The sequence below is a fragment of the Mixophyes fleayi genome, chromosome 8, assembly GCF_038048845.1.
Source record: "Mixophyes fleayi isolate aMixFle1 chromosome 8, aMixFle1.hap1, whole genome shotgun sequence".
Lineage (NCBI taxonomy): Eukaryota > Metazoa > Chordata > Amphibia > Anura > Limnodynastidae > Mixophyes > Mixophyes fleayi.
The window spans coordinates 128,717,136-128,730,525 of NC_134409.1; the positions used below are offsets into that span (position 1 = coordinate 128,717,136).

Here is a 13,390-nt window from a genome sequence, read left to right on the forward strand (position 1 = left end):
CAGCAGCCAATTAGACACGTCCTTTCATTAGGACCATTAACAAACCACAACAAATGCCGACCTACACCGCTGTTTAATTTGCACCAACACACCTAATTGTTCACCGAATGCATTTCAAAGTGCATGGCCACTTCCTGGAGACATGATAATGCAGTCGCTCGATTTACCAGACTTACTTCCACTTTGCATACAACATATTTAGCTATCCTTTGTCCATTAGGAAAACGTGAGAACAAAGATTGGAGAAGTCTCCATAATTGTAGCCCTGTGTCATGTGGTTGTCTTAATATGGTCTAATACATAAATAATCCTGAGATCTCCAACCTTTTTATTTCCATTCTTGGTGGTGTCTCATTCCTCAGATACAGTAGGATGTTCTCATTTCCTGTTTAATCTCCACAGACCTCATGACAGAAATGATGGATCTCACCAGTGATTTGGTCGGTACGGGCATACCATTCCTGGATTACAAATCCTACGCCGAAAGGATCTTCTTCCCCGGTCACCGGGAATCTCCTTTGCATAGGGACCTGGATGTCCCAGAGGGCCGGAGACAGACTGTGGAGCAGGGCTTGGTCCAGCTATCAAACCTCCTCAACAGCAAGCTCTTTCTCACCAAAGTACGTACCCCAAGGGTTCCCCTAACTGAGAGCATGGATGATGTAATGTAAATGTTGTCCTCTGATGATCTGATCTCTCTCCACCGTCCCAGTTTATCCACACGCTGGAGAGCCAACGCACCTTCTCGGCGAGGGACAGAGCTTATGTGGCCTCGCTCCTTACTGTATCTCTTCACGGGAAGCTGGAGTATTTCACCGATATCTTGAAGACCCTCCTAAATGATCTAGTAGAACAGTACGTTCTCAAGAACCCAAAGCTGATGTTGAGGAGGTGAGGATTGCAGTAGTTCCTAGAGACCATGTAGGGTCTTCTAGTAATTGATTCCTAGTTTTTAGGGTGAAAATGTTATAGAAGCAACTTCTTCAATGAGAAATTAGTGGTGAAAAAATAATTAATTTTATCTTTAGACCTCACAAGAGCTCCAAATCACACACTAAACTGGTATGTTCTAGTGATATTAAAGTGAATCTAACTGTATATTTTTATATTTCTTATATTAATGGATGACTGTATAATATGATTCCAGAATTAGTGGTGCTATTAATTCTCCACCATTTAATACAATTCCATTGTTTGCCCTCTCTCTCTTCTACACAATAATTTTATTTCTTCCCAGTGCTTCCCCATCAATCTTACTGAGGTGGGATATACATCACAAACTTGTCATTAATGTAGGTGATGGGTGCACGTTGAAAAGGGTATTTTAAACGGTACCATAAAATGCACCCAATAATCTCTTATTCCTGGTATATTGTATTTCACAATTGTAGACAAGATCAAAACCTAAATCTAATTATAGCATCGTTATACATAATAATCATAATCTTCAATGTAATTGTGCCGATAATATCGAGGGAGAGAGAGGAGAGGGAGGGAGAGAGAGGAGAGGGAGGGAGAGAGAGGAGAGGGAGGAAGAGAGAGGAGAGGGAGGGAGAGAGAGGAGAGGGAGGGAGAGAGAGGAGAGGGAGGGGGAGAGAGGAGAGGGAGCGTAGAGAGAGAGGAGCGTAGAGAGAGAGAGTGGAGAGAGAGGAGGGAGAGAGAGGAGAGGGAGAGAGAGAGGAGAGGGAGAGAGAGAGGAGAGGGAGAGTGGAGAGAGAGGAGAGGGGAGAGAGAGGAGAGGGAGAGTAGAGAGAGAGGAGAGGGAGAGAGAGAGGAGAGGGAGAGTGGAGAGAGTGTAAGAGTAGAGAGAAAGAGTAGAGAGAGAGAGAGTAGAGAGAGAAATAAAGGGAGAGAGGGAAACAGAGAGCAAGAAAATGAGAGAGAGCGAGACAAAGAGATGGAAAGAGAGAGAGAGAGGAAAACGAGAGGGAGAGATGGAGAGAGAGAGAGATGGAAAAAGAGAGAGAGAGAGCACGAGAGAGAGAGAGAGAGAGAGAGAGAAGTACGGGCCCATATGATTTCTTGAACATTTATAGAATTTTTTTTTAAAACCTAGTGGTGAATAGGACAAACATGGCATATTTCTTATTTTTGTTCCAGCGTCATGGTAGAAGTTTAATTTCCATGTTCATGTCTTTTTAGGACAGAAACCGTAGTGGAGAAGCTGCTGACCAACTGGATGTCCATCTGTCTTTACTCCTTCGTCAGGGTATGTTTGAGTAAATACAGGGTAACGATCCAGCACACGAGAACTGCCTCAGTCATCGCAGTATCGCAGTGTGTGTTCCCAGCAGTAGCCGTAACCTTTCCTGCCGCTGAGAGTCAGCAGTGGGGTATTGGATAAACACAGCATATAAGCTGCGGCTCCCTGGGTTCTGCTACAACAACAGCAGAGCTATGTCTGGTGTTGTCACAGAACAACACCAGACGGCTCTGCACACAAGAGTTGATTTGAAGAAGGGTTAGTGCACGGGGTGGGTGGGACTTACTGGTTAGGGATTATATTGCTAAATGATTTTTCATCATTCTCCTTTAATGTGTTATAATTTTAGGACTCGGCTGGAGAGCCGCTCTATATGTTGTTCCGAGGTATTAAACATCAAGTGGACAAAGGACCGGTGGATTGTGTGACCGGAAAAGCCAAGTACACACTGAATGATAACCGCCTGCTGAGAGATGACGTGGAGTACAAAACTCTGGTGAGGACGTCGTTCTTTATATTTCTTTATATCACGACATGGGTATTGCAGCTCTGATTTGATACCACCCCTCACGGCTTTGCTCTCTGCAGACGCTGAATGCAGTAACTCAAGCCACCACTGGGGGTGCTGTAGAGGAGGACGGGCAGGGGGTGCCGGTGAAGTTGCTGGACTGTGACACCATCACTCAAGTGAAAGAGAAGATCCTGGACCAAGTTTATAAGGGAACGCCTTGCTGCCTTCGCCCCAGCCCAGAGAGCCTGGACCTGGGTGAGTCTGACTGCATTCGTTCAGCCCTCTGGTCACCGTGGTCGTCAGCGATTCGGTGGAACGCAATGATGGCTCTTTAACTCTCATTAGCTGCTATAAATAAAGATTAACTCCTTACTGGTCATCATCGTTACATAAACATCCACAGTGAATGGGATTTGTGCATGAATCACAGATCATTATGCTGGCTGGGTTGGCTGCAATACCGGAATCTGGTTATCATCATCAGCTATTTATATAGCGCCACTAATTCCGCAGCGCTGTACAGAGAACTCATTCACATCAGTCCCTGCCCCATTGGAGCTTACAGTCTAAATTCCCTAATATACACACACACACATATACACACAAAGAGAGAGCGAGGTACTAGGGTCAATTTGATAGCAGCCAATTAACCTATTAGTATGTTTTTGGAGTGTGGGAGGAAACCCATGCAAACACGGAGTGTACATACAAACTCCTCACAGATAAGGCCATGGTCAGGAATTGAACTCATGACCCCAGTGCTGTGAGGCAGAAGTGCTAACCACTGAGCCACTGTGCTCCCCGGATAGCTCAGGTTCCATGGAAGTAGCTAGTTACAGTTCCTGACCCCCGATTGCTGTACATAGCAATGTGTATAGCTTCACTGAGAAGCCAAATGAAATGCAACGTTGTTTTTCTATCTATCTATTTCTGGTCATGAACTTTTTAGGTTGTTCTTTAATGAGTTTTTAATGCATTAACATTTATTATTTTATTATTTACACGAAAAAAATAAAAACAAATCATTGTAAATCAGATACGCAGTAATGAATCTGTGTAGGTGGATGTCTGGACAGGGCATATTGGGAAGTTAATTAGTAAAGTAACATATTTTAAATGATTTATTAAGGACATTAGAGAATGGTTCTATGCAGCATAATTAATTATTGAGGGATTTGTAGTTTTTTTTAGGCTCCTTACACACTGGTGTCAAAAATCCTGCTTGCCCAAAGTTTATTTACTCTAGTAAAAGCATGTAAACAGGTATGAGGGATGAATCCTATTGATTATAATTACCCTACGTTCACCAGCCTAATGGTGACATCATTTATTACTGGGAGTGACAGAGAGCTTAGTGGAGGGGTCGGCAAGTTTGTCCATCGTTATTTATTTTTTTGTTTAATCTGTCTTTGTTGAGGAGGAAATAAACATATAGCGACTTCCATTAAAATATAGAAGAACATTCCTGATGTTCTTATCAGAAAACAAAACCAGATGGGCAGGAGGAGATGGGAGGGTAGCAAGTTCCAATCCTCAGGGCGTGTTTTATCTTAGAAAGGGACATTAAGACTAAGGGGGTAAATGTATCAAGCTGAGAGTTTCCAGTTGGTTTGAAAAGTGGAGATGTTGCCTATAGCAACCAATCAGATTCTGGTTATCATTTATTTAGTACATTCTACAAAATGACAGCTAGAATCTGATTGGTTGCTATAGGCAACATCTCCACTTTTCAAACCCGCCAGAAACTCTCAGCTTGATATATTTACCCTTAATTCCTACCAGCGGTCCGTGCCGCAACATTGTCCAGACAGGGGTTGTCCATTGTTTTGACTGCTGTACAGCAGAGGATACGTTATATCTATTCTTCCCTGAGCCGCTCTCTGATTGGCTGTGACTCATTCGGCTGCATTTCAGGATGTTACAGAATTCAACAATCGATAACATTTCTCATACAGATGTTTATTGATTTGATATTGGCAGAATGGAGGTCAGGGCTGGCCGGACACCTTATCCTTTCTGATGAAGATCTAACGTCGGTGGTGCAGGGATCGTGGAAGAGAATAAACACATTGCAGCACTACAAGGTGAGTGGGGTATGGAAAGGGACTTGTCCATTTGTCTTCTCCTTTGAGGACTGGAACAAGTAACTTGTGTGGTATAAGTAGGAGAACATCTAGAAAACATAATGATATAAGATGGATTTGGAGACTTTCTATTAATGACTCACTTTCTACAGGTTCCCGATGCTGCCACGGTAGCCTTGGTCCCTCGGCTGAGCAAGCACATCCACCCGGAAAACCATGATTATATCCCCGGAGAGAGTGAGTCACTGTATTCACGTCATTAAAAGACTTTTCCTGCTCTAGACTGAACACAGTCAGCTTTCAGCACATCAAAGGCAGCTTGGTGGTTCCACTAGTCAGCCCAGGCTCTTCCTTCCCATCACTCCATCTGAAGATGTCAGCGTCTCCCTGGTCATAGAAACTGTGTTTCCTTTTATTTATTGGACTTTTGTGTTTGACGTCACTATACACGCGTGTGTCATTGCAGACGACCATGCATGTTGTACTTTGTCTGTTAAAACTATAAATGTAATACTTATTTTTACAGAGACCCCAATGCTGGAGGATGCTGATGAGGGTGGGATAAAACTTTGGCACCTTGTTAAACCGACGGAGGAGCCAGAGCTACCCAAGCACAGGAGGGGGAGTTTACGTGACCGGGAGAGAGCAAAAGCCATCCCAGAAATCTACCTGACACGGCTGCTGTCTATGAAGGTGAGAGAAAGACTTCGAAATCTTCCTGTAACTCCAAGATCCTGGAATGTACTACACAATAGTGTCTGTGATTTAGGATCATGCTGTAGGTATATGGTGGATGTCTTTACACAGCAAACAAAAAAAACATATTCTAAAAGTATTTATTTAACTTCCTTTCCAGGGCACGCTGCAGAAGTTTGTTGACGACCTGTTCCAAGTGATCCTCAGCACCAGTCGCCCTGTACCGCTCGCTGTCAAATATTTCTTTGATCTTCTGGATGACCAAGCGGCAAACCACGGTATCACCGACCCCGAGACCATTCACATCTGGAAAACCAACAGGTGCTCAAACTCACCGTAATTTTTCCAGCACAGACGAAAACAGAAACTTGACTATTGTTGTAAACGTAGAATCTGCATTGAATGGGGCTGCAGCAAACGCTCTTTGTTTCCTGAGCTCGTGGCTTTGTTTACCCGTCACAAACACACAGTGGAGGCAGACATTATTTTAGGTTGAACTAATATATATGAGAACACGTCTGTCCATTCACAAGAAACCAGGGACATCACTAAGCCAATTTGTGATCGTACTGGTTCCTAATGTCCATAATTACAGTCCCATTAATATTTGTACAGCCCAAAACAATTCTATTGCCCATGTATGTAGGTGACTGGTGCTCTTTGAAATTTACATATTAACATTTTCTAATTTAATTGTATAATTATCATATCACATGTTTATTATTTGTTACAGAAATACTAGCTTACTACTGATATACATTTAGTACAAGTTAACCCGTGCATGATACTCATGCATTCTACTCAAATCAAGCTACTTAAGGTGTTAAAAAGGTTCTTGTCATGCATTTGGGCCATAGCCCAGGCCTCAACCACCAACCACTCCCCCCTGTCACCCCCGGCAACCACCAACCACTCCCCACTGTCACCCCCGGCAACCACCAACCACTCCCAACTGTCACTTCTCCTTCAAGAAATATATATATATTTTTTTAATCTTTATAAACACTTTTAACAATTAACAAATTAAATTAACAAATTAAAAACATCTTCGTATACCAAATTTCAGCCCTTTCTGAATTTTTTTCCCCACACACACTAAGAATTTAGTAGGTCAGTGTATAACTCCGCCTAGCAGGTGGCGCTGCAGCTTGGTTTTATTTTTTCCACACACAGACAGACTAACACACGCCACTAGACATTTATATTATAGATTGGTCTTCTGTACCCACGTCCAATGGTTGTAGTATGCAAATGAGAAGGGAGGTGACAGATCCAGAAGTATGTTAGTATTTTCTGAAAGCCGCTGTATATTAAAGGGTAACAAAGGTCATTTGCAGCCGTTGCTGGCCAAAAATACCTAAGTTGGCTTTATACGCAGTGTTTTATATTGATCTCTGAAAAAGAGTCTCTGACGCATTTCTCGGTCGGCTGACGCATTTCTGTGATACAAGATGTAAGATTCTTTTTCGTCTTCTCAGTTTGCCTTTAAGGTTCTGGATCAACATAATCAAAAACCCGCAGTTTGTGTTTGATGTGCAGACTTCTGACAATGCGGACGCTGTGCTGTCCGTCATCGCTCAAACCTTCATGGACTCCTGCACCCTTGCTGATCATAAGCTGGGAAGGGTAAGTGACGGATCTCTCGGAGGGGAAATAAATAACAATTATTATCGTATCTAAAACTGAAAAGGGTTATTTGTATGACAGGATCCTTATATATTTTCACTGACTGTTAAGGCTCTCAAAATAATTGTCAGTCATAGGCAAACCAATGGGAGTGTTTACTAGTGCCTGGAAACCCCCCTCCAAGCCTGGGGCACTGTATAATTGAGGTGGCTGGACCCTGCTCCCGCTTCACACGGCTCTGCTTGAAAAGAGAGAGCTGTGTGCACCTAACAGTAGTGCACGCAGCATTGCCCATGTATATTATAGGGATAGGAAGAGTTGGAGAGCAGCCAAGCACTGTCTAAAATTATAATCACGCCCACTGGCAGCGTGGTGTAGAAACCACCCTCTACAAATCCTGCGTTTGCCCGTGTCAGTGGCCTGTTTGTAAGTACTTATGGAAAAACAGACTAACATTCACATTCATACAACACTGTATACCAGTGGTGGGACCGCCATGGGGGCAGTTGTTGCAGCTACTACGGGCCCGGTGGAGATGGTCAGTTCTTTTTAGAGATTACAGCTGTATCACTTGGCCCCTACCCAGACTTTGTTATGGGGAACGGTGTTGCAGAGTTTCCCCCTCTGCTCTATACTGTAATATATACTGTAATATATACGCCATCTATACATTTCAGGACCTAAATTGCATCCCGTAATCTATACAGGATTCCAAGCGACTTAGAATACTATGCACATTGCACAAACACACCTCTTTATCTGCCTTGTGGGCCGGTGTGCATGATACATTTAAAGTGTATCAGTTACCCTGTAAAGCATATAAATAAATTCATGTTAAAATAAAAAAAAATTGTGCTCCCCCCTAAACAGCACTAGGGTTGGTTAGGCTGTTTGGGAGAGGGTGCACACCTTTTTATTAATATAATAAAGTCATTTGCACCAGCAGAAAGCACCCAGAAAAGATACGTCTTCTATAGACCTATCTGCGGCTGTTTTCAACTCAGCATAACATGTATAAATCAGACTTGCCTAAAAAGCGAAGGTGCAGAGTTCCGATGCCTGGATGATGCTGACAGCAAGTAATTGCGAAGACGGAGCTCTCCGGCACTTGACTTGAGCGTCACTGAACAGTGTGACCTAGATAGGTGTTCATTTAATGTGGCAATGTGCGGACCCCGCAGGTTAAGTGGTACTCGAAATAACGTACCCAACCCAGCACTTGTCCAAAACTACATATATCATTTAAGGGTTTCTTCAGTCTTGATTGACAATCAAAAGGGGTTCGGACATGTAACTGCTGATTTGTAGCTAGCTGTGGACACGAAGACCTATCCAGTGTTGACGTGAAAGGTTTGGGGTTTAGTGTCATTCTAATCTTATTTTCCTTTTCAGGATTCTCCCATCAACAAGTTGCTGTACGCCAGAGACATCCCACGGTACAAGCAGATGGTGGAAAGGTGACTGCTAAATTCTTTAATTCAGTTTTGTTGCAGTGGAGTGAATTCCCGGATTCTGATTTTTACTCTCTCATTTGGTAGATATTACGCCGACATCCGACAGACCATATCGGCCAGTGACCAGGAAATGAATTCGGCTTTGGCGGAGCTGTCCAGGGTAGGGGACCGTTTGATTTGCACACTCACAAATAGTCACCCAGAATCACACTCTACTCTTACTAGAAAAACGTTACACATTGCGGTTAATAGTTCATGTGTTACAATTGTGCTGGGAATGGAGAAATAGGAGAAAGACCAAGAACTCCTAAACATGAAGCATAACAGAGGAGACGTGTCTGGTAATAGATCAAGCAGCATACAAAAGTGATTAGAAATATATTGTTGCGAAAGAATCTTTAAAGATGTCCAAAACTCAAACTGGCCAAGTCTTGTCTGGTTATTTTTTTTCCTCTTTTCATTCAAAAGAATGTTTTACGTCCATTTTTTTGGATAACAAATACAACATAAAATCATAAGAGACCGTAAGGCGTCAACACATCCACCCTACACAATTCTCTGTGTCTCTATCACCGTCTCAGCTGTGTACTGATCAGCACATACGTAGAGTAACCTAGTACATCTGACATGGACGGCAATAACATTGTTTTCTCCGCTTTAGTCCATATGGCGGATATTGTTACAGTTCCTCTCGGGGTTAAAAGTTGCTGTCAAAATTAAGCCTTACAAGGGCAGATGGTTGACTAAAGACACAACATATGTAAGAATCTCACAGGTAACCACAGGCACGTTACACCAGCACAATCAATAATTAAAACCACAGTCACACTGGGCAGCAGGACATACAATGTATTACAGGTAATTCCGTAATGTAACCTTGAGCCAGTTGTGTCCGATTAACAGAGACATCTGTAGTAACAATTTTATATTGATTTATACGTGTCTTTAAAGTTTTGGGGTCATAATGGATCTGATTGGTTGGTGGTCAATTGCGCAGGATTCGTAATCTAGGGTTTCCCCATTAAAAAAAAAAAATATTTGGTGGACCCGTCACCTAGACATAATGTTGGAAGCCGTTTTCTTGGCTGAACCTATATTAAGGAGGTTCAACCTATTACTTCATTAGGATCTAGTAACTCCATTGGGTCATTATTACTGATGTCACTGGTTCACAGGGAATTAATAAGCTATATTATTAATATGAGGCATGTGGTATAATGAAGGTCAGTGGTCAATCGCTAATCAGAGCTTTGTCTAATTATATATTAATTATTTCTCTTTTAGAATTGCTCAGGTGAACTTAATTCCTTGGTGGCCCTCCATGAACTCTACAAGTATATTAATAAATATTATGATCAGGTGAGTGACTTTAATCATTATTTAGAAACGTACCAAAAGAACATAATAGATATAAATAGGTTTCAATTCCACTGCAATTAGCAATAAATTTCCTGATCATTGGCGGGGTCCAGGGGCTGGCCGATTCCATAATGGGCTACCTTGTCCAGGGTCACTGGCTACCTGCATGTTTTGTTACTTTCATATCTTCCCGGGATGAAACGTGCCAGTCCTCCCCATGTGACACTTCTTCCGCAATAAAGCATTTAGACACCTACTCTCTAGAAATGCTAATTTTGCTCCATATGTATATTATGCATCTCCTAGTAAACAGAAATATTTGAAAGTATTTATGTTAACAATGTTTATTAGTTATTTAATCAGCTGAGCTCAGTCACATTGCATCACATTTATAGATAGTAAATATACTGTCTGCCGTGTATGCTGGGGTCTCATTTGATCTCTTAGCAGCTGTCATTGCTGCCATCAGTCACTAGGTGGCATCAGGCAGCTGATGAGCTCATGTTATAGAAGTGTCTGAAGTCACAGGGTTCTATTGAGAGTCTTTTGTATCCTATTTCCCAGCTGTCCTAGACATTTCATTTGTCTCTGATCCTCTGTAACAATGACCAATGCTAATGTCTTATTAATGTCCATAAATACTTTGTTGTAATGACAGAGTGTATGCATTCACCCTCTGCTAACAGCAATACAGATCTCCGTTACAGCCCCTGACATCCCCCAGGTCTCTCTTCTTTCTCGGCTAGAGCACAGATAATTGCATTACACTAGGAATGGCAGATTTCTCTGTTAGCTCTGCCTTTTTTATGTATTTGTTATGTTTGTAATGATTTACCCATTTGTTGCATTTACCCTAAGCACTGTGTAGTTAGTCTATCAGCTTTATCTATATATATATCTGTGTATTACCAAGCAGAATAATATGCATGAAATAACTGGAGTGTTTATATGTAACTAAATATATCCACCACGCTCCATCACTCCTCTGCAGCAGGGAGCCATGTTAGGGGGAGGGGCCTCTATTAATAAGGAGGCAGAGAGTGACTGACAGCTCGGCAGACACGCCCTGTGCAAATGCTCTATGTGATTTGTCTGACTCATGATGTCATAGTAACTGAAATGACTGAAGTCTTAACTTTTTGGCCATGTGTCAGATTCCATTAGGACAATTTCCTAAAGATGTGGGAGGGGCTTCAGCTGTCTATAGTGTTATGCTCCGCAGCAGGGTAACACTAAGCAGTGTATTCTACCTTCATGGTTAATTTCTGAAAATTCCAATGTTCATTTCGTTGTCCATTAAGAACAGCTGATCTGAGCCTTTGGGCAGCTGCCTAGGAGGCAGCTTTTATCCTTACTAGGGCTTATCTCAAACCTCAAAGGATGTGAGTTTATCAGAGGAGAGGATAGATGGAATGCCATTGGGGGGTGGCATTGTAAAAGTATAGCCCAGACTCACCCACTCTCCCAGAATGTCCAAGACTCACGAATTCTGGGTAGGTCTCCCGGGAGAGCTGGCAAATCTCCCACTTCCTAGTGAAGTGGGCAGAATGTTTTTCTTGACATTGCTGCACGGGGGCAGGACCAAAATAAGGCGACTGGCCGTGCCCCACCCCCTTCCATTCTCACATTTCACCTCCCCTCCAGGATCTCCCAACGAAGTATGAAAAGTCGGTAGACATGATATAGACAATGGTAACGTTTATACGAAATGGAAAAGGCTGGTAAAACTAAGGTTTGCGAATACATCAGTCGGAATCCTGGGTAACACCCTCTTGTTCTCTCTCTTTCAGATCATTACAGCACTGGAAGAGGACTCGACAGCCCAGAAGATGCAGCTTGGGTACCGACTGCAGCAGATCGCTGCCGCCGTAGAGAACAAAGTCACTGACTTGTGACCAGCAAACCATGGACGGTCTACCTTCTACTGAGCACGACGGGTTCTCGTCCGGAGCTCCCCGAAAGATTTTTATAAAATCGCAGACACTTTAGTATCTGCCTCTGAGATGGAGACAGCCTCATATGGCCGACTGTCCAACCAGGCCGAGAGCTCGCACCGCAGGCAATCAATAAATATTTTTTTATATGGATTTTTTTGTTACACTATGAACTTTGATAAAAACAAGATTTTTATCCCAGAAATGGGGATCCCATCGTAATCCTGCTGGTTACAATAGAGCAGGATGTTTTATCGGTCCATGTGCCAAGTCTATCACGTTTTATAGCGGGAGACAAAAGGATGCTGCCAGGTGGAATGTTTTATTCACAAGCCTTCTAAGAATGGACTGGTGAACTTGCGGGTGAAGACGTGCGTTCCATGTCTTACGGTTTTATTAAGTCGCCAACACTAGGAACACTGTCCTTAGCCGCGCTCTCTGCTTCTGTCGATTGTACGAACTAATGGAATGATAGAAGTCTTTCCAGTCCTGATCATCACACAATACTTTCTAGAACAATACTTTCTATCTCCATATAAAAAAAGAACATTTGACTAACTTACAAAGTCACCAGTTCAACCAGTGGTTCATTCCTGCCTTTTTCCAATTTAGATCTCTTACGTTTTTATTTTTGTTTTTTTACACAGTTTTAATGCAAATTGTATGAGAATTCTAATTTTATTATTTTATAGTTGCCATATTTTTATTTGCCTTTGAGAATTGTTCGTCTTTTCCGAAAGGGAAAAAAAGAAAACAGTCTTCCTTTTTTTTTCGGAGTCGTAACCAGCCACCCACATTTCATCTGCTACTCATATGAGCCGCTTGAATCAGATACTCAAAGAAAACAGAAGTCCTTTCTGAATGCGTTGAAGAAGGAACTCCACGCCGTTGATTGGACTGTAGATGGTACATCCCTGCACTAAACAATTCTAGATGCTTTATTTATTAGTTTGATTGAGAACTTTAACGTAGAACTGGTTTCAGAATATTCCTTTTCTCTTAGAGAGACGCAAAGCTCTTCGCTAGGGTCCCACGTCTTGTGGCTAATTTGCTGCTCTGAAATGGATGTGTAAATACGGTAGTTATGAAAGAAGATATTTAAATACTAAAGGAGGATTGTAATTTATTTTTTAAGACAGCACGTCGGCCTGGGATACTCACAACACCTACGTTTCATTCTTTTCAGTTGATGTTTTTAATCTCTCTATTTACTAGTCTTTTGTTTTGTTTTTCATGCATTCCTGCCTCCCAGCTTTCACTTGTGCTGCCTTTCTTAAATAATTAGAATTTGTGGTTAACCATAATATAAATAAAGAAATAAAACTTGAAAGTGAATCTTATGAGATCCTAATAACTTGTTAGATTATGTTCAGAGAGCTACAAATCTGTGAAGTGATCAATTGTTTGCATCAAAGCGAATGTAAAACACAACACACTCAAAAAAAAAATAATAAACACATCTAATAAGAAAAGAAAAATAGATCTTACACAAAATACTCAATAAACTTTAATATGTTCTAAAA

The 13,390-nt window shown here is 41.9% G+C and overlaps 1 protein-coding gene across 3 annotated transcripts in view; it reads left to right on the forward strand.

Moving 5' to 3' along the window:
* PLXNB1 (plexin B1) overlaps positions 1-13,390 on the forward strand; it is a 250,287-nt gene extending 236,897 nt beyond the window's left edge. For all 3 annotated transcript variants that reach the window (XM_075183465.1, XM_075183464.1, XM_075183466.1), the window contains 14 exons: positions 403-620; positions 713-891; positions 2,143-2,209; positions 2,553-2,699; positions 2,792-2,969; positions 4,695-4,798; positions 4,951-5,035; positions 5,325-5,491; positions 5,655-5,815; positions 6,973-7,120; positions 8,513-8,577; positions 8,659-8,734; positions 9,859-9,933; positions 11,724-13,390. In XM_075183465.1, coding sequence (XP_075039566.1) covers positions 403-620; positions 713-891; positions 2,143-2,209; positions 2,553-2,699; positions 2,792-2,969; positions 4,695-4,798; positions 4,951-5,035; positions 5,325-5,491; positions 5,655-5,815; positions 6,973-7,120; positions 8,513-8,577; positions 8,659-8,734; positions 9,859-9,933; positions 11,724-11,828 — 1,775 coding nt within the window. In that variant the 3' untranslated portion in view covers positions 11,829-13,390. The remainder of the gene's footprint in view (positions 1-402; positions 621-712; positions 892-2,142; positions 2,210-2,552; positions 2,700-2,791; positions 2,970-4,694; positions 4,799-4,950; positions 5,036-5,324; positions 5,492-5,654; positions 5,816-6,972; positions 7,121-8,512; positions 8,578-8,658; positions 8,735-9,858; positions 9,934-11,723) is intronic.